This window comes from Aquarana catesbeiana, linkage group LG05 (genome assembly GCF_042186555.1).
Source record: "Aquarana catesbeiana isolate 2022-GZ linkage group LG05, ASM4218655v1, whole genome shotgun sequence".
Classification (NCBI taxonomy): Eukaryota; Metazoa; Chordata; class Amphibia; order Anura; family Ranidae; genus Aquarana; species Aquarana catesbeiana.
This window is the reverse complement of record NC_133328.1, coordinates 46,780,483-46,801,862: the sequence shown is the minus strand read 5'-3', so window position 1 is coordinate 46,801,862 and position 21,380 is coordinate 46,780,483. Positions and strand designations below refer to the sequence as shown.

The following is a 21,380-nucleotide window of genomic DNA, read 5'->3' as shown; positions in this document are numbered from 1 at the left end:
TCATTTTTCATCTTTCCATCTATTAAATCTTCTGCCCTTGTTGTTTTAACTTTGGATAGTAAAAGATTTTTTTTCTGCCAGTAAATACCTTATACAGCCCACTTCCTGTTCCTTGTCCGGTCATTAGCCTAGGCTTATGACATCATGCACAGCTCTCTCTCTCACTCTCCTGAGAGTTTGCCAGGAAGGGAGGGGGGATGAGTCATAAGAGGGCCAATGAGAGCTGCAGAGCTGGAGGTGTGTCTGTGTAAATTCAGGAAGTGAACAGGCAGAAGCTTCAGCTGCCCACAGTTAAAATGGCTGCAGCCAGACTCAGTGGAGGGAGATTTCTGCAACATATTTGGCAAGCACAGAATCACAGTATATATAAAATAATATGCAAAGTGGTTGGAGGGAAGCTTCAGAATGGCAAAGATGTTTTTATTACAAATTATGTGAGGAGACTGCAGTTCCTCTTTAATTGTAACAGGTAAGAGAATTGACCCCTTTACTATCTGTTACAGAATTATATTGAAAATTCACCTCCTTTTACATGAAGGAAGAAAGATGACTGTCTGAATGTTCTTTTTCAGTTCCGATACTCTGGAGCCACGGACAGATTACTGATGCTGCTTGGAACTTTAGCAGCCGTAATACATGGAGCCGCCTTACCACTCATGATGCTGGTGTTTGGGGAGATGACAGACAGCTTTGTCTCTTATGGACAAAATATGACAAGTAAGTTTATTGCAATTTGATGCATACATTGCAAGACTCACTATATCCAGCCTCTGGAAATCCAGTAATGCACCCAATTTATCGACAGTTATGGCCAGAATTAATACACAGGCCCAACACGAATTAATGCCGGCTTATAAAAACTATTCCACCATTACATTTAGAAAGAAATGCAGTACTTGGATCTCCCATCCCAAAGCACCCAATTACTTAAAACAATGTAATATATATTCTTATGACAAGTTGGAAATACACTGAAGTCATATAAATACATACCTCAGCTGTAGTATATCATCCTGGACCCACTTTATTAACCTATGCAACAAGTTTTGTTCAGTTAATTTAAATATATATATATATATTTTTTTCTCTTTTTATGTTTTCCTTACAATTTTCTGTATTCAACTAATTAACGCAATTGATGGCCTATCCATGCCTACAGTTTGAACCCAATAGGGGTAGGCTGGTACAGACTATCAATTACTGTATTTGTATAAGAATATTCTTAAGAACTATTACAAAGAAGTTAGTCACAATAATTATCGTGACATTGTCAATCTGTATTTTTAAGAAAATCCCTTCGATAAAAATCTATTGTTAAAAAAAAAAAGAAAAGAAGTGTTAATCCAAACCAAAGCAACAGGTTCTGTTTAATGCCCCCTCCCCTGGCAACACACACTTACCCTTCTTTCTCTTCTCCACCGCTCTGCTCAGCCACCAAGAGTGAAAGAAAACACTTGGCACTTCTAGGTATAAAGGAGCATGTGACTTACACCATGTGACAGCACCTGTGATTGATGATCAGCTTAGTGCTGTCATATAGGGACAGAGAGACTGCCTGCAACCTTGTAACCTCTGTTCTCAACCAGGGTTCTGTGGACTCTTAAGGTTTCTCCGGAGCTTGCTGTTGGTTTCTTAAACAACAAGCACTTTCTTTTTTTAAAGTAAGTAACTCCTAAGGCCAATGATTGTTTTGGCCATCTATAAGGAGGGGGGGCTATCTTCCCACTGCTTGAAGAAGGAACCAATTAGCTGTTCCGAAACGCGTCAAATGTTGATGACATCACTTCCGGCTTGCGGTCCACGCTGGTTGCTGGTCCCTTCCCGCTGACGTCACTTCCGGGATTCGGTTTCCACTCTGTCTCAGACAGCTTAGCTGTCTCCCCAGAATCCAGATAGCTGTGGCTTCCCTCTATGCTGCCATAGAGTTACACCTTCGGATATCCCTGGGACTCCTTGGAACCACCAGAATGCCATATTAATATGATGTGCTCCTACCCATCTACCCTTTTGTAAGTGTTTTTAACCCTTTTGGGATACATAAAGATTTACTTCTTCACTTAGAGAGGCGCCTTTTTTTTTTTTTTTTTCTTTATATTTTACTTACAGAGTCTGCTTTTCTCTTCAAGTGCTGCTGTAAGTGTAGCATATTTCCTGATGGTTATATCAACAACAGGGCCCTATTTCTCCCATTGACACAAACAATGGGGCACTATTCCTCAAACTGACACCAACAGGGATCTATTCCACCCTCTGACGCCAATAATAGGGCACTATATCTCCCACTGACACCAACAATGGGGCACTTATACCTTCCACTGACACCAATGATGGGGCACTATTCCTCCCACTGATATCAATGATGGGGCACCATTCCTCCCACTGACACCAACGACGGGGCACTATTCCTCCCCTAATACCAAAGATGTATTGTTTATTCCCACTGATGCCAGGACAATTTCTACCCCCAATGTCCATAGTCCATCCCCCATAAAGTCTGAAGGACAGTAAACTGGCTCTTTGTTTAGAAAGTTTGGGGACCCCTGCTTTAAGGTATGGGCAGCACCATTTACTAAATGCACCATGATCTTTAAACACCACTAGGGGCAATGTAACCAAAACCAGCACACCCAAATATTGTACAATGGAACCTCGGATTGCGAGTAACGCGGTTTACGAGCACTTCGCAATACAAGCTATTTTTTTTTTTAAATCCTGACTCGCTTTGCGAGCATTGTCTAGCAAGACGAGCAGGATGCTAGCCTCTGGGGTGTGCAGTACCGCATTTGGCCAGATGTGCAGGAGCGCTGGTGACGCTCAGACACCCGGAGACGCTCGGAGACACTCGGTTTCCCGATTGACTCCTAGTGTTTCTGAGTGTCTCCGGCGCCCCCGCACCTCTGGCTACATGCATAGACAAGCAATGGTTGTGGAACGGATTATCTGAGTTTCCATTATTTCTTATGGGAAAACTCGCTTTATAAAATTGCTACATAAGCCATGTTGTAATTTAATGTTATTAGAAAGTACCTTTCCTTTTCATTATTCAGACAGATTAAAAAATGAGTTGCAATATGACGACCTGGAGGTGTTCTGTAAACATTTTAGGGTTGATTTACTAAAGGCACATAGACTGTGTAGTAAAGTGCAGTTGCTCCAGAGCTTATTAAATGAGTAGAAGCTCTGCTGACTTCCATCATCCAATCACATGCAAGCAAAAATGCTGTTTTTTTTATTTTCCTTGCATGTGATTGGGTATTCTTTGCCTAATGAAGTTTTACCTCATTTACTAAGCTCTGAAGCAACTTCACTTTATAAAGTGCACAGTCTAATTGCCTTTAGTAAATCAACCCCTTAGGCCCCTTTCACACATGCAGACCGTTCGTCTAATCAGTTCAGTCACTTTTTTTCCAAAGAAAGAACGTATACGTTTACATCAGTTTTTCATCCGTTTTTACATCAGTTTTTTACATCTACCAGCTAGAGTCCTTAACCACTTGAGTCCCGGAGTCATTCTTTCATGCAAAAATTGGACCGTTTGTCCGTTTTTCGTCCGTTTCGGTTTTCTAACGAAAGAAAAATAGGGCTGTGATCCGTTCCAAAAAACGGATCTTGACGGAAGTGGATGTAAATGGATGTAACTGGATGATCATCCATTTTTTCCATTGAGATGCATTGATGTCCATTTTCCATCCGTCAACGGATGGATGAAAAACTAAAAAACAGGCCGCATGTGTGGAAGGGGCCTTAGTGTACAGAGGGATTTATTTTCAAAAGGTAAATAGATGGTGCACTTTACAATTGCAGTAGCTCCAGTGCTTAGTAAATGAGCAGAAGCTCTGCTGACTTCCATCATCCAATCATGTGAAAGCAACAATGCTGTTTTTTTATTTTCCTTGCATGTGATTGGGTATTCTTTGTAAAGTGAAACTTTACCTCATTTACCAAGCTCTGGAGCAACTGCAAAGTGTACAATCTATTTGCCTTTAGTAAATCAACCCCAGAATGCCTCCAAATATGTCATTTCCTGCTTATGTGATTGGTTCACTGATTTTCCCAGAAGTCTGCTCTAGGATGCAAGTCAGATTTTAGGTAAAAATGTAAGTTTCGGTAAGATACTCTTTAGGCTCGGTTCACACTAGCCTGACTCCAAAGTCGTGCGACTTTCAGTGCAACTTTGGAGTCTGACTTAGATGTGACTTTTTACACTCCATGGCACTGAAGTCCTATCAAAGTCGGACCAAAGTAGTGCACCTGAAAAGCGCCTAAAAACTGCCTCCCATTCATTTGAATGTGTGGTTTCACACTCCGGTGGTGTGCTTGCGGTATAAAAAGTCCGGCAAGCAGCATCTTTGGCGCGTGTTTGGAGCGCTGTAAAAAGCACTCCAAAAATGCCCCTGCGCCCATTGAAATGAATGGGCAGAACTTCCAAAGTTCATTAATAGCGATTCGAAAGAACCGCAAAATGGGTCTTTTTTTTTTAGGTTACGTTGTCGCGTGACCTTAAAAAAAGCGACCCGAAAAGCGCCGCAAAAGCACAGCTAAAGCACCGCAAAAACGGCCAACGGCTGTTTTAGCAGCGCTACAGTGTGAAAGGGGTCTTAAGGGATGCAGACACTGTTCTTTCCTCGTTAGAACACAGGAAGTGCATCAGCTGGTTAATAATCAGCCAGACCCTCCCAGTCACAATGAGTATGTGGTCAGTCTGAGGTCATAAAGAGCAATTTCTTCACAACTACAAAAGGTAGTAATCTGCTACAACGTTTGTTACACTCCCTGCAATGTGCATGGACATCCAGATGGGATTGTTGCTTTCTTAACAAAAGTGGGGTTACTCTTTAAGGTGAGAATTTCATTCACTTCGGAGAGATTCTTCTCTTTTCCTGATGTATCTTCAGGGGGTCCCAATAGGACATAGCCAGCAACAAATTACCTGTTAGAGGCTTAAACCTACTCTATCCAAAAAAAGTTTAGGTAATAAGTATATATACCGTATATACTACACTACTTTGTGTGTTGCTAGGTTAAACCTTGTAAAGCATATAAAATGGTTGCTTCCTGTGTATTATAATAACAGGTATATATATATATATATATATATATATATATATATACTTAAAACATTATGTACATGCATTCTTACCTAAAATGTGATGATATTAAGGGGTCAGACTGTTTCTTTCCAACATACTTGTCTCTTCTGTGTCTTGACAGTGGAAGAGCTGATACAGGCTTCAATCACACTGCAGGAGAATATGACAACGTAAGTACTGTATATAATACTTAGAGCAATATAAACTGTCACTGGAATTCCTTAAGGCTACTTTCACACTTTCAGACCGCCCAAGCATTAGCAAAAAAGCACCGCTAGTTTTAGCGGCGCTTTACCGGCGCTGTGCGGGCTGAAACGGGGCACTTTTAACCCCAAACAAGAAGTTAAAAAGGGGTTAAATTTGCCCGTTGATTTCAATGGCAGGGGCGGTTTAGGAGCGGTGTATACACCGCTTCTGCACCGTCCCGCCCCAAAGATGCTGCTTGCAGGACTTTTTTTTCCATCCCGCAAGCGCACCGCGCCAGTGTGAAAGCACTTGGGCTTTCACACTGGGGAGGCTTGAGAGGTGATTTACAGGCGCTATTTTTAGCGCTAAAATGTCTGAAAAGCGCCTTAGTGTGAAAGGGGTCTTATAAAAGGAGAAAATATGATATGGTTTTGTGGGTGTTTCCTGTAGCTGCTTATAAAATGCACCTTTCATTTTTCCGGCACTCCATAAACAATTAAAAAATAATTCCAGACATGTCTATATTGTATATAGTTACATGGGTCTAGCCTGGACCCATGTATCTATGTATATACTATACTTGGCCGATGCCTCTGAAAGTTGGAAATCACTGAAGTATACACCGCTACTCCAGTGATCTCCACAAGATTCTGGGACCCATGCTGAGCGGCTGCCCTGCTGCATTCCGAATACAGAAGGTCAACCACTTGGCAGAGGAGCCATTCGGAGAATGTTTTGCTGGCTGCTCAGTATGGGACCCAAAAGCAAGTGGAGATCACGGGAGAAGCGGGGTCTACTTCAGTGATTTCCAGCTTCCAAGTGCATCGGCCAGGTATGGAGATCATTGATCGAACTACACTATATGACATGACAAATGCGCTTCTGGAAGAATAGTCAAATATTCCCATAGAGACACTCCTAAACCTTGTGGGCAGCCTTCCCAGAAGAGTTGAAGCTGTTATAGCTGCAAAGGGTGGGCCAGCTCAATATTGAACCCTACGGACTAAGACTGGGATGTCATTAAATTTCATGTGCGTGTAAAAGCAGGTGTCCCAATACTTTTGGTAATGTAGTGTATACATACTCTAGCCATGCCTGGAATTCTATTTGAAAGGCTCATTTCTGACTGGTCAGGGGAAACATGCTCTGGCCAGTATTTCAGTGGTTCAGAAACATCACTACTTTGTGTGTTGCTAGGTTAAACATTGTAAAGCATATAAAATGGTTGCTTCCTGTGTATTATAATAACAGGTACACTTAAAACTGAAGTTCAGGAAGATACAGAGCTGCTGTTTAATTCAGTTATGGGTTCAGTAAAACATAATTAAATGTATTTTGACAGGCAACTAGGATAAGAACCTAAATCTGTTTGGATATCAGCCTCATGTACAGCAGCACTGAGACTGGGAGAGGGAAGGGCAGCATTCCAAGCCAGTCATGGCTCTGTTGCATTGCCAGTTGGTGCCCATCTAGTTCTAAGAGCTTCGTAAGAGTATGGGAGAGCAGAGAGCATACCCCCTGGGTGACATCATTACCCTAATAAGGAAGTATGGAGGCCAATTACCGATGGTGCCAGAGACCACATAATTTTTCTTCTTTTATTAAGGAAGTATTAAACGAGTGATTCATGAAAGTTGTATGAAAGCTGTCATGAGCCACAGAGCCAGACTAAAACACAGTGGTTATGGGCTGCACAGGGGCCCCACCGAGTTCATTACTAGAAATGCCAGCTGTCAGGGACAGCCAGGGACCAGTGATAAGCCCAGGAATAGTAATGAGCTAATTTTCGGGACAAACTGGGTCCCGCAGGATGGTGTCACATGATAGCAGACCGGTGACCCAATCTTCTGCAGCTGGGGAATTTCCTGCCCCTCAATCACAGGTAACTAAGGGTGAGGATGCTGGTGACATCATTGACCTAATATGACCACATGGCCATATTTGATCAGTGGCATTGTCCAGATTTAGCTATGTGGCAATGTTAGGTCAGTGATGTCACCAGCATCCATGCCCCTTTAAAAGGTACACCCAGAGGGTGGTGAATTCCCTGGCCTTAGCTGATTGGACCAGTGACCTGCTACTATGCAATAGTTTCTTGCAGTTTCAGCCTGAATCTTAGCTCATCGCTATTCGGTAGCTCAAGTCCAGGTTAGAGAGCCAAAAAAATATTTGGCACAAAACCAACACTTTCCCAACATGGAAAACTGTTTTGGTAAAAATGTTATCTTAATAATTTCCCTTTGAAATGAATAAAGTATTCTGAATTGGTGTAAAAAGGTTGTGGTCTTAAGGGGGTTAACAATTCTGCAATGACCGCAACAGGTACATCTGAGGGTGTTCCAGGAACAGCTTCCTAGACGGCAGGAACAGATTTCCTGCCATTCTTTTCTGTTCATACTAGATTTCGTCTCAAACAAAAAAAAAAAAAAAAAAAAAAGAAGAATTTTCCTTGTAATACACAGAAGGCATTCTTCAGAAAAATAAATATTTGCAGAACATATACACTATATATAGCTTTTTGTAAACCATTACATCTGTAATAACTGATGCTTCTGCATTTGCATTTCTAATTGCTCCATCTGTAACCATTTCGTCTTTATCCTATATTTTGTAGAGCAGGTTCTAAAAAAGCATTTTAGTTACATTTTCGAAAGAAAGAAAGAAAGAAATAGACATTGTTAAAAGAGGAAGAAAGAAAGAAAGAAAAAGTCAAAATTGAAAAAAAAAAATAAAGTAAGTTAAAAGAAAGTCAAAACTGAAAAAAAGAAAGTTAAAAAATGTTTCAAAAAAATTCAAAATTTAAAGAAAGAAAGTTAAAAAAGTTTCAAAAAAGTCAAAATTGAAAGAAAGAAAGAAAGAAAGAAAGAAAGAGTAAAAAAAAGTCAAAATTGAAAGGAAGAAAGTTAAAAAAAGTTTAAAAAAGTCAAAATTGAAAGAAAGAAAGAAAGTTAAACAATAGTACATTATACACTTTCTATCTATCTATCTATCTATCTATCTATCTATCTATCTATCTATCTATCTATCTATCTATCTATCTATCTATCTATCTATCTATCTATCTATCTATCTATCTATCTATCTATCTATCTATCTATCTATCGCCCTGTTTTAAAATCTTTATCATATAGTGCCAACATCACTCACTATACAATGTATAAAATGTGAACAGCATTTCTCAGGGCAGGTACGCATCTTATAAAGTGGTTGTAAATCTCAGACATGAAATATGTACAAAGCATATCCCTCTATAGTGGGCACTTGTCTCAATTAATAGCACTAAGCATAATTTCTGTCTGCTGCTTCATTCCTCTGCTATCAGCATGAATCACTTCTGACAAGTTTCCTGGCTACAAGAGAAATATGGTGATGGGGAGGGAGCTCCAACACACAGAATGTGATTGACAGCCTCAGCCCTGTTCCTGAATGGGGGGGGGTGTCCCTTCCCTCCCCTCCAATCATCTCCCAGAGCTCTCCTCACTGAGCTCTGCAGAGTGTAACCTCAGCTCTCCACTCCCTTTTTTATGAACTCTCAGACAAGCTTTAAAAATGTTGTACGTTGAAGGGCTATAGAGAAGAGAGGACTGCAGGTAAACAGGTACAACTTATATAGGAGGATTTGTTTCATCTCTGTTTATCACCTGAGGCCAGTCACTTCACTGGCTATATGTAAGGGTTTACAACCACTTTAAGTACTTTTTGAAACATTTTCACATTTAGGTTGATTACAGATATTTAGTTGCACATTCTACATTTGCTTAGTCCACTTATTGGGTACTATAGGTTTTGTACCAGTTAGATTGTATTAGCGTGGCATTTAAAGCGGGATTCTGTCCTAAAAAAAAAAATTTAAAAGTCAGCAGCTACTAACACTGTAGCTGCTGACTTTAAATAAGTGCTTACCTGTCCTGGGTGCCCGTGATGTCGGCCGCCTGAGGCCGAACCCGTCCCTTGGCTCTAGGGTCCCGGCACCGCCATCCTAAGTAAGGGAAACAGGCAGTGGAGCCTTGTGGCTTCACTGCCAGTTTCCTACTGCGCACGCGCGAGCTGCGCTGCGCTCTGTTCTGTGAATGGCCCCGTGGTGTTCTGAGAACACACACAGTTCCCAGAAGACAACGGGGCTGCTCACCGAGGAGCAGAACACACCGCAGAAGAGGAAGAGGCAGATTAGGAAGACTGCCTAGCAACAAGGGTTTAGGTAAGTTTAAACTTTTTTTTTTTTTTCAAATTTTTTTTTTTTACTTTTTTTAGGATTTTTGGTGATTTTTTATTTTTTTTTCAGGGTGGCCCTCCACTTTAATATATGTTTTTTTCGGTTTATTTCATTATTGGTGGTGGCTCTTATATATAGCATATCTCTTGTGATACAAAGGTCATGTAATATTTGAGCTCCGGGTTAAGTATTAACAATAACCTATTTCCATAAGCCTTTCATAACTGATCATCCACTTTACTCTTGAGCATAGATGAGCAGAACATGCCCAATGATGTAGTCATGAACATAGTCATGGAGGACAAAGGTTGTGAGCATTCCCTATGGAAGGATAGGCTTAAAGTGATAACAAACATGTGATACTTACCTGCTCTGTGCAGTAGTTTTGCACAGAGCAACCCAGATCTCCCTCTCCTTGGGTCCCTCTCGTGGCTCTTCCCACCTGCCGAGTGCCCCCACAGCAAGCAGCTTGCTATGGGGGCACACAAGCCGCTGCTCTGTGTATCGATTCGAAAACAAAGTCGCGGCTTGACCCTGCCCCCTCTCTTTCCTCATTGGCTCACTAACTTGGATTGACTGCAGCGGGAGCCAATGGTGCTCCGCTGCTGTCTCAGCCAATGAGGAGGGAGAGTTCAGGACACCCGAGTGCAACATCACTGGATCGAGATGGGGCTCAGGTAGGTATTAAGGGGGCTGAGGGTGGCTGCTGCACACAGGTTTTTTATCCTAATGCATAGAATGCATTAGGATAAAAAAAACCTGCTAACTTTACAACCACTTTAAGCTGGCCATACACTAGTAGAATTTTGTTTGAGAATGTACCTTTTAAGAGCATTCCCTCGATTTTCTAAATGTTAGTGGGGTCAAACTGATGTTTGTTTTCGACCACAGTGATGAGAAAATTCGAAGGAGCGGGAAGGAAAATTTTTCTTAATCAAATTTTTCATCAGTGAATGTAGTTTTCCTTTGGTAAAGTCCATTCACTCCAAAAATCAAATGTTAAAAGCAAAGTTTTTGAAGTACCGTATATACTCGAGTATAAGCCGACCCGAATATAAGCCGAGGCACCTAATTTTACCACGAAAAACTGGGAAAACGTATTGACTCGAGTATAAGACGAGGGTGAGAAATGCGCAGCTACTGTAAGTGGAAATGAGGGTCAACAATGCCCATTTGCAGCCTCACTGTGCCCATTTGCATCCCTCACTGTGCCCATTTGCAGTCATAGGTCCCCTGAACTTCAAACTCGGTAGTTAAGGGTTCCTAGATGCCCCCTAGCTGCAGCCAAAATTTGGGGTCTCTGAACCCAAAGGTTCCCGAAATGACATTGCTGCAGATGGACACAGTTGACCGACTTTGGTGCCCCGTATCTAGGAACCCAAAAATTTGGTGTGCAAACCCAGTGGAACTAGCACTACAACATATCCAAAGGGTTCCTAGCACCAAGTGGCCCCGAAATACGGGGCCCCAAAGTCAGTTTGGAAAATGTCATTCTCTGCTGCAGAAAAGTGCTTGACTAGAGTATAAGCCGAGGGGGGCATTTTCAGCACAAAAAAGTGCTGAAAAACTCGGCTTATACTCGAGTATATACGGTACTTTTGAACATTTGTCACAACATCGAATGCAATGTGAGAATTTTGTACGAATGTTCATACAAACATTCATTCAAAAATCTACTAGTGTATGGCCTGCTTAACACTACCCACTCCCTAGCCTGACAATGCTGCTGTCCAAAACTGTCTCTATTGCACCTTCATCCAGAGTGGAGATACCCTAAAGATGGCCATAGAATGCATGAAGGTAAAAAAACGTTCAGCTTTTTCCGCCACTTTAAACAGTTTTTCTTTTTTTTTTTTTTAACAAAATTGACCCCCCAGAAGCTTAATGACATAATGGGCTAATATGCACCTCATATTAGCCCATTATGGAAGATGTATCTGTCAAATGATGCCCCCAGCACTACGGTGTCAACACTCCCACTGGTACCGGGTGCATCCATCTTCTCTTGGTCTTCCTTCCAGGTCTGGTCTGTTTGGCTGCTTGAATGGGTTCATGAAGATGTCACTCCCGCACATGCACACGGGGGTCACATCATAATGGGACAGAGGGGTGCATAGTGTACATTAAGGCTGACAGGCAGGGAGAAGCATTTATGACCAAAAAAAACACTAGGGTCTTTTCTGTGATAAAAACAATATCTGCCAGTGTTACACCAAAATAGAGGAAAACGCATGTTAAAAATCCAATATTGTAGAGCAGGGGGTCTCCAAACTTTCTAAGCAAAGGGCCAGTTTACTGTCCTTCACACTATAGAAGGGCCGGATTGTGACCAATGTAGTAGAAAATGCCTTATTCTTGGTGGTCAATGGGGGGTAATAAAAATGACATAATGCCTGGGGACAGTAGGAGGTATCGGTAGTATTGGGCAGAATAATCTTCGTCATTGGTGACAGTGGGAAGAATAGTGCCCCATCCTTGGTGACAGTGGGAGGAATGGCACCCCATCCTCCTTCCCCCATCGCCAGGCAATTTACCAAGTGCAGCGCGCTTCGCTCATGCACAGTAGTGGACACAAGACTTCACTGCCGGTTTTCCTTACAAGAAATAGCGGTGGCAGCACCCGAGTGCTGATTGAAAAAATGGCTGGAGTGAAGACACCGCTGGATCCAGGGACAGGTAAGTGTCCAAATATTAAAAAAAATACTGTAGCTGCTGTTTTTTTTTGTTTTTTTTCTGATGGAGCCTGGAGCTCCTCTTTAAGTTGTCCCATGGTGATGGTTACCAGAGAAGGTGAATCTCCCCATCAGGGACCCCAACATTGATATACTGTATATCTAATGGCGGTTCTAAACTCTCAAAACTCTATCCACAAAAAATATATATATATATATATATATATATATTTTTTTTTTTACTTTTATATAAATATATACTGTAAATTAAAATTTCAGAAAATGCACCGGTAACAGATTTTGCAATTAAAGTGAATTACTCATGTAGTGCAGTTTCAATGCTTTCGAGAAAAATGTTGAACCAGAACTGAACAACATGAAAGAGCCATCAAGGAGAATTCAGCAAAGAAAATTAAAGCAAAGCATATTGTGCCAATTTCTCTTCTTCAGGTATGCCTACTACTACAGTGGATTAGGTTTTGGTGTTCTCTTAGCCGCCTACATTCAGATCGCTTTCTGGACTCTGGCTGCTGGACAGCAGATAAAGAAGATAAGGAAGAACTTTTTCCATGCAGTGCTGCGACAGGAGGTTGGTTGGTTTGATGTGAACGATGCGGGAGAGCTGAACACAAGATTGAGCGAGTGAGTACAAACCGATCATATTCAGTTCTGCAGCTTTCTTACAATTAGGCTTATGTACCTGTGCATGCATTTATTTCTTCATTTAAAAAAAAGCAAATTAAGCCCGTAGGGTCAAAAATGTAGAATGTTGCAGCTTTAACTGCTTCCATACCGGGGCCAATTCTGTCTGCTATGGGGGCAGACATGCGGGCTTAATCTCAAGCTGGGCTATGTGCGTCCATTGACACAACTTGGCCCTGCCCTCCTGCCTGCCCTCTGCACCCATGCACACAGAATTGACCAATGACTCCTGCTGCACTCAGCTAAGCTTGTGAGAGCGGGAAGAGAGGAGAGAAGACCAGCAGTGCTGGATCGATACAGGACTAAATATTTAGGGAGGGCACAGCAAGTAGCAAATGTTTTTCACCACAATGCAGGTAAAAAACGTTTAACTTTTAGAAAATGACCATAGTTTCACTAACACACACCTGGTCCATACCCACTTATCACTTTCTCCTTTTTTCTCATGTGTTTATTTTAGTGATGTCCAAAAAATTAATGATGGAATTGGTGACAAAATCGCTATGCTTATCCAGGCCTTAACTACCTTTGTGACGGGTTTTGTTATTGGGTTTGTAAAAGGTTGGAAGCTGACCCTGGTTATTCTGGCCATTAGTCCTGTCATGGGCGTCTCAGCGGCGGTATGGGCAAAGGTAAGAATCCTTCTGTACTTTTTTTACAGTTCTGGGTGGTGGGCATGGTTCCAGGGCTGCAGATAGCAATACACGTGGGTCCTTGTTATGTAATTTATTTTATGTCTACCTACAGGTTAATTTCGTTACAAAAACATGTACAGTGCATCTGGAAAGTACTCACAGCGCTTCACTTTTTCCACATTTTGTTATGTTACGGCCTTATTCCAAAAATGGATTAAATTCATTATTTTCCTCAAAATTTTACAAATAATACCCCATAATGACAACGTGAAAGAAGTTTGTTTGAAATCTTTGCAAATTTATTAAAAATATAAAATGAAAAAATGTACATTTACAGCCTTTGATTTGACACTCAAAATTGAGCTCAGGTGCCTCCTGTTTCCACTGATCCTACTTGAGATGGTTCTACAACTTGATTGTAGTCCACCTGTGGTAAATTCAGTTAATTGGACATGATTTGGAAAGGCACACACCTGTTTATATAAGGTCCCACAGTTAACAGTGCATGTCAGAGCACAAACCAAGCCATGCAGTCCAAGGAATTGTCTGTAGACCTCTGAGACAGGATTGTATCAAGGCACAGATCTGGGGAAGGGTACAGAAATTTTTTAGCAGCATTGAAGGTCCCAATGAGCACAGTGGCCTCCATCATCTGTAAATGGAAGAAGTTTGGAACCACAAGGACTCTTCCTAGAGTGGGCCGCCCAGGCAAATCAAGCGATCGGGATAAGGGCCTTAGTCAGGGAGGTGACCAAGAACCTGATGGTCACTCTGACAGAGCTCCATCATTTCTCTGTGGAGTGAGGAGAACCTACGAACAACCATCTCTGCAGCACTCCACCAATAAGGCCTGTATAGTAGAGTGGCCTGGCGGGAGCCATTCCTCAGTAATAGGCACATGACAGCCTGTCTGGAGTTTGCCAAAAGGCACCTGAAGGACTCTCAGACCATGAGAAACAAAATTCCCTGGTCTGATGAAACAAAGATTGAACTCTTTGGCCTGAATGGCAAGAGTCATGTCTGGAGGAAACCAGGCAACGCTCATCACCTGGTCAATACCATCCCTACAGTGAAGCATGGTGGTGGCAGCATCATGCTGTGGGGATGTTTTTCAATGGCAGGAACTAGAACTAGTCATGATTGAGGGAAAGATGAATGCAGTAATGTACAGAGACATCCTTGATGAAAATCTGCTCCTGAGCGCTCTGGACCTCAGACTGGGGCGAAGGTTCATCTTCCAACAGGACAACAACCCTAAGCACAGCCAAGATAACAAAGGAGTGGCTACGAGACGACTCTGTAAATGTCCTTGAGTGGCCCAGCCAGAGCCCAGACTTGAACCCGATTAAACATCTCTGGAAAGATCTGAAAATGGCTGTGCACCTACGCACCACATCCAACCTGATGGAGCTTGAGGGGTCCTGCAATGAAGAATGGGAGAAACTGACCAAAAATAGGTGTGCCAAGCTTGTAGCATCATACTGAAAAAGTCTTGAGGCTGTAATTGGTGCCAAAGGTGCTTCAACAAAGTATTAAGTACTTCTGGTCATGGGATTTTTTTTTTTTTTTTTTAGTAAATTTGCAAAGATTTCAAACAAATTTCTTTCACGTTGTCATTATGGGGTATTGTTTGAAGAATTTTGAGGAAAATAATGAATTTAATCCATTTTGGAATAAGGCTGTAACATAACAACATGTGGAAAAAGTGAAGCGCTGTGAATACTTTCCGGATGCACTGTAATCACTGACACATTTGTAAATAACATGACATGAGATGGAATTGCTTGCTAAAGTAGTACTAAAGCTAATTTGTAAAAGACTGTGAATGGGTAGGTCTGCAAGTGCAGTTGAGCTAGAGCTTAGTAAATGAGGTAAAGTTTCACTTTGCAAAGAATGCCCAATCACGTGCAAGAAAAATAAAATAAAAAAATAGCATTTTTGCTTGCACATGATTGGATGATGGAAGTCAGCAGAGCTTTTGCTCATTTACTAAGCTCTGGAGTAACTGCACTTTGCCATGTGCACAGTCTATTTACCTTTAGTAAATCAACCCCTTTGACTCAGCTAGCCCTATTTTCTGCTCCTTTACAGATTTTGTCAGCATTCACTAACAAGGAGCTGACGGCGTATGCCAAAGCTGGATCGGTGGCAGAGGAGGTTCTGGCTGCCATTCGGACTGTCATAGCCTTTGGTGGACAGGCGAAAGAAACAGAAAGGTTTGTCTCCTTTGTCTGGCTATATACTTGATAATAAAAAAGTCTAATGCATGCAAATATGTGAAAAAGTAAGTAAATGTCATGGAAATTGTTCTTTTGTTTACATCATTCATATTTGAACAGAGAAGAAGCTAATGAAAGGCAACTGAGACATCAGGAGTCTAATAGACAGCTGATTTCTCATTAAAGAGAACCTGTAACAACATAGTATCACATAGGGAACTTTTGGTTCTCTATGTGATAAAAAATAAAGTTTAGTAAACAAAAAAGTGATAAAAACGAAAATTACACCCAAGCAGAGCTAACTCCCCCCCCCCCCGCAAATTATTAAGCCCCACCCCCACATACACGTACATAAACACACAAATGTAAACACACACGTGGGGGGTCCCTAAATACAAAAGCTTTGTTACATATGTTACATATCACTGCTCATGCCAGAGTGAGACCAATAATTCTAGCCCCAAAGTCCATGGTTACCTCTAAAGTGTAGGGACTTTTAAAAGCATAATGTATAGAAAATATAGAGTACTAAAGTTTGCCTTGTTTTATAGGCACATTCAATTTTAAGGCTTGACTTGTTGGGTGTCTACTCAATGCAACCTCATTTTTTTATATTTTACAAAACTTTTTGTAATATATTGCACATATATGCCCTAAAATTGATTTAGTGTATTTTTTTACTGAAATTTTGTTCTTGATAAACTGTTGGGCTAATATTATGTGACATAAAAAAATTGCCACTGCCATCATTTTATTCTCCAAGGTCTCTGATTTTAGAAGATATATCATGTTTTTGGGGATTGTGGCTGGTTGTTTTAATTAACTGGAGAGTGAAAAATCTTGTGCAGCTCTGCATAGAAACCAATCCACTTTTAGTTATTTTTTTTTTGTCAGAGCTTAATTGTACTGAAGTTAGAAGCAGATTGGCTACCATGCAGAGCTGCACCAGATTTTGCGCTCTCCGGTTTTAGTAAATCAACCCCACTGTACCCAGATACCATTATATGTCCCTATCCGCAGGTAAACACTGGCTGTGCCAACAGTTGGGAACAGTCACAGATAGCTGCGGCTGCCGTCAGCCTGTCATAGCATTGTATAGGCTGAGCGGCCTCAGCTGTTCGCACACACCTGTCATTCCAGACTCAGGAATCTGCAGATTCATGCTCCTGGAATTTGCAGGGTGTACTATACGTCTATGTGAATAGACCCACAAATCTTAATTTTAGTACCTGCTTGAAGTGTACCTTTAAGAGAATGCATGCTTTGCCACCTTTGTTAGCCTGGAAGGTAGCATTAGTTCTGCAGACTGAAATAAGATGCAGGGGGATGAAATGAACTGTTCCCTCTTAGGAACATTATGTGACATCTTTAGCTGCCACAAACCTCTTGACAACACCAGCAACTTAAAGTGGTTGTATCTGAAACCTCTTAAAGGGCTGGGAGCCACCAGCAGTAAGGGTTTAAAGTAGTATTTCTTGCTATTATCTGAGGACTTGGTGCCTTAAAATACTGTTGTTATGGTACTTTTTTCCATTAATATACGCTATATTGTCAAAAGTATTGGAACACCTGCCTTTTCGTGCACATGAACTTTAATGGGATCCATGTCTTAGTCCGTAGGGTTCAATATTGAGTTGGCCCACCCTTTACAGCTATAACAGCTTTAACTCTTCTGGGAAGGCTGTCCACAAGGTTTAGGAGTGTGTCTATGGGAATGTTTGACCATTCTTCCAGAAGCGCATTTGTGAGGTCAGGCACTGATGTTATAGAGAATTATTAAGGAAAAAAGAGGTGTGGGACTTTGTATGAGGCCAAGACATAAAACGTCAAGTGCCTCCATCCCCATTGACAATTGGCATAAGGAGATAGTTTGGGACTTTGTGTGAAGCAAACGGCCGAACTGGACAACATGAACAGGGAGTGTGTGGTGGGTATAAAATAATAGCCTAATCGCATAGTGTCATATCATGTACATAATAACATAGCATGCCCTAATCGCATGATTATATGCTTTAATTACATACGAATCACATAGTAAGAAGATAGCATATGTTAGAGCGAAGGCCTGGCTCGCAGTCTTCACTCTAACATATTCATCCCAAGGGTGTTCTATCGGGTTGAGGTCAGGACTCTGTGCAGGAAAGTCAAGTTCCTCCACCCCAAACTTGCTCATCCATTTTTTTATGGACCTTGCTTTGTGCACTGGTGTGCAGTCATGTTGGAACAGGAAGGGGCCATCCCCAAACCATTCCAACAAAGTTGGGAGCATGAAATTATCCAACATGTCTTGGTATGCTGACGCCTTAAGTGTTCCCTTCACTGGAACTAAGGGGCCATGCCCAACCCCTGAAAAACAACCCCACACCATAATCCCCCCTCCACCAAATGATTTGGATCAATGCACAGAGCAAGGTCCAGTGCAGAGATTTCCCTTCACTTCCTGTCCCATAGCCAAACAGAAAGTGAGAGGAAATCCCTGCAAATTAAGGGAATTCCTTAGGATCATCAAAACTAGTATCCTCATTGGAGGATTTCCCCTCTTTTACTTTTCTGGGAACAAAACCCAAAAGTTGGGATTTTATTTTACTTTCAATGTTAATGGTAAACAGGACAAATAGAGAAGGTGAATCTCCATAATGAGGGCACAGACAGCAATACAAACTGACAGGTGTTCTAATACCTCTCCACTCTATCCAAAACTAAAAAAAAAAAATGTTGCCTTTAGTTATACTTTAATGCAAACGGCAATTCATGAAGTCACTATGTATTGGCCGATGTGTATTTTTGCAACCAACATCACATTTCTGAATACAACACTACGTCTTTCCCTAATAGCGAATCTTGGTTTACAAATAGAGATTTTTTTCCAACCATGAGAGGTAACAGGGGAAGTACATTATTACTTGTATGTTCAGGCTAAAGGTACAAGGCAACTATTGTGAAAGCCTGGCTTAACTGGAATTTAATGTGTCTTCCAGGTATAGAAAAAATTTAGAAGACGCCAAAAAGATAGGAATCAGGAAAGCAATTACGGCCAATGTGTCTATAGGATTCGCTTTCTTAATGATATACGCGGCTTACTCTTTGGCATTCTGGTATGGAACCACGCTAGTCATACAAGAAAACTATTCCATTGGGAGCGTGCTAACAGTAAGTAATAACTTTCTTGTGCGGTGACAAGAGAACCAGTCACTATCTTTCCTGTCAACTGTTTGACCCCCCTTCAGAGGATGGGACATAGTGTGAAGGGTCAGGCAGCTGACAAGACAGCGACTGTCAGACTTCAGGTGACCCCTGAACCCTGACAGAAGCTGAAGTGTCCGGCTCAGGAATGAATATAACTAAATAAAGAGGCAGGTGCAATATATATCTTTCATAAGCTTACACAGTTATAATCATTTCAGACTTAATATGTAGATATTTTCATGTGCCCTATCAAGACTCACCCTCTTTTACCCTTTGCGCCTAAGGGCAAAAAAAAATCTTAATGCCTATTTTTTTTTTTGCAATTTTGACATGTGTTAGTAAAATCGTACATATCAACACAACTACTGCATCCAGGTGGATTATACCTTGTTTTTTTCATGACAAATTGGGCTTTCATTTGGTGGTAAATGGTAATAGATATCTCCTGATTTTTTTTATTATCTAAGGAAAACTGGCCCAAAATAGTAAAAAAAAAAATAGTTTTTTAATTTAGCAGTATATTTCTTGCTGATACCATAACCTACCACCAAAGAACAACCCAAAACGAATCTCCTGCTCCTGATGATCGCAGCAATACCACATGTGTATGTTAGTTGTTGTATGTGTAAAAAAACCTTGCACCAAACAATATTATAAAGTGATACCTTGTGTACAAAGCAGCTCCCCCAAAACAATGACCTTGTCACTGTGCAGATGAAACAAAAAATGGGTGATGGGGGCACTAAGTGATTATATTATGTTCCTTTTATGACCATATACCATGGAGTAAAGTGAACATGTGCATAAAGTGCAATATTTACCTTATGTCAAACAATAAATCATAAAATAAAGTGAGCATGTGCATGAAGTGCAATGAAGAAAAAACATATAATATGAGAGTGATGGAAAATCATTGATCAAATTATATTTTATAAGTCCAAAATATCCAATATTGTGTCTTGATTAGTGGACCCACACCGAAAACAAGAGGGAATTCCTTCACCATATATGTTGAAATCCACCCAATGTGCTCAGAATTGAAAGCTGCTCACCAGATGTATGTGACCTCTTAATTTAAAAAGAAAGTCTAATGCACTTTTGGGAAATCCTGGATTGGATACCCTAGGTTACCAGATGAACCCTCTGTAATGTGACCTCCTCTCCACCAAATTATCCCATATGGAAGAAACAAAGTGCAATACTGTTGGTTTATTTAAAATCTTACATAAACAGGAAGGTTGTCAGCTTACATTGGTAGGTGCCTTAGCCTGGCACTGAGGATAGTCTGCAGGGATTGTATGAGGGAACCGCTTGCTGCTGGGCTCACGTCCAGAGCTGGCGTGTGTACCACTCGTGCATGGGAGAAAACCGGAAGCTGGGACCCGGAGGTGACCTGACCGGAAGCACTTCCGGGTCCCAGCTTCCAGTTTTCTCCTATGACGTGAGCCCAGCGCCAAGCACTTGACTGGCAGTTGTGTCTTGACTTCAGGTGGTGCCGCCTGACAAACTCACAAGGTACTTTGCACTTATGGAATAGAACAATCTAGTAGATTGTAAGCTCGCAGGAGCAGGGCCCTCCTAACCCTCTTGTATTGAATTGTATTGTTGCTGTATTGTCTCCATTTATATTGTAAAGCGCTTCACAAACTGTTGGCGCTATATAAATCCTGTATTATAATAATAATAATAATAGAACACTTTCAATAGGAGAAATTCAGTGTTAGGTTTTACATGCACTTCAAGCTATTTTATTTTTATTTTGCTTAGGTATTCTTTGCAGTCATCATTGGAGCTTTTAGTGTCGGCCAAACTTCACCTAATATTGAAGCCTTTTCCAACGCTAGAGGAGCGGCATATGCAGTTTTCAATATTATCGATAATGTAAGTATTTGTTTAACCTGTAAGCAAACTGCATTTGCCCATCAACACGATCCCTTAGTACAGGGGTAGGCAAACTTAAAGAGGTGGAGATCTACCTGAACAACATGGGAGAAGTCAGAGATCACCGGGCTCAGTGTTGCCTCCACACACCTGATTTAAACCTCTAATTGTCATGCTACCGTGCAACAATCTCGTGCATTGTATGGCAATTCTGGGTTTAAATCAAGTGGTGAGGAGGTAACATATCACCTCCTCAGCACCTGTCAGACACACTCAGATCATCTTTTAGAGAAGCAGTAGTGCCTGCTGCACTTGTGAATGAACCCTTACTGTTCTGAGCCCCCTATAAGGCTACTTTCACACTCACACAACTTTCCTAGGTTAGCCATAGACTTCTATTATATCCTGCAGGTGTGGTGCACTTTCTGAAAGTGCATCAAAACTCCTGCATGCAGGATATAGTAGAAGTCTATAGCTAAGTGCAGCAAACCCAGGAAAGTTGCAGATGCACTGTGCTGCACCCACGGTGTGGGTAAACAGCAGTGCATCAGTGTGAAAGCAGCCCTATACTATTATGCCCAGTGTATTGCCTCACA

The 21,380-nt window shown here is 41.3% G+C and overlaps 1 protein-coding gene across 1 annotated transcript in view; it reads left to right on the top strand.

Annotated features, from left to right (window-relative positions):
* Positions 1 to 21,380, top strand: part of LOC141144225 (ATP-dependent translocase ABCB1-like) — a 134,145-nt gene that overhangs the window by 48,957 nt on the left and 63,808 nt on the right. Inside the window, 7 exon segments of the mRNA XM_073629683.1 lie at positions 573 to 717; positions 5,212 to 5,260; positions 12,612 to 12,803; positions 13,324 to 13,495; positions 15,590 to 15,714; positions 18,696 to 18,867; positions 20,671 to 20,784. Of these exon segments, the coding sequence (XP_073485784.1) occupies positions 573 to 717; positions 5,212 to 5,260; positions 12,612 to 12,803; positions 13,324 to 13,495; positions 15,590 to 15,714; positions 18,696 to 18,867; positions 20,671 to 20,784 (969 nt within the window).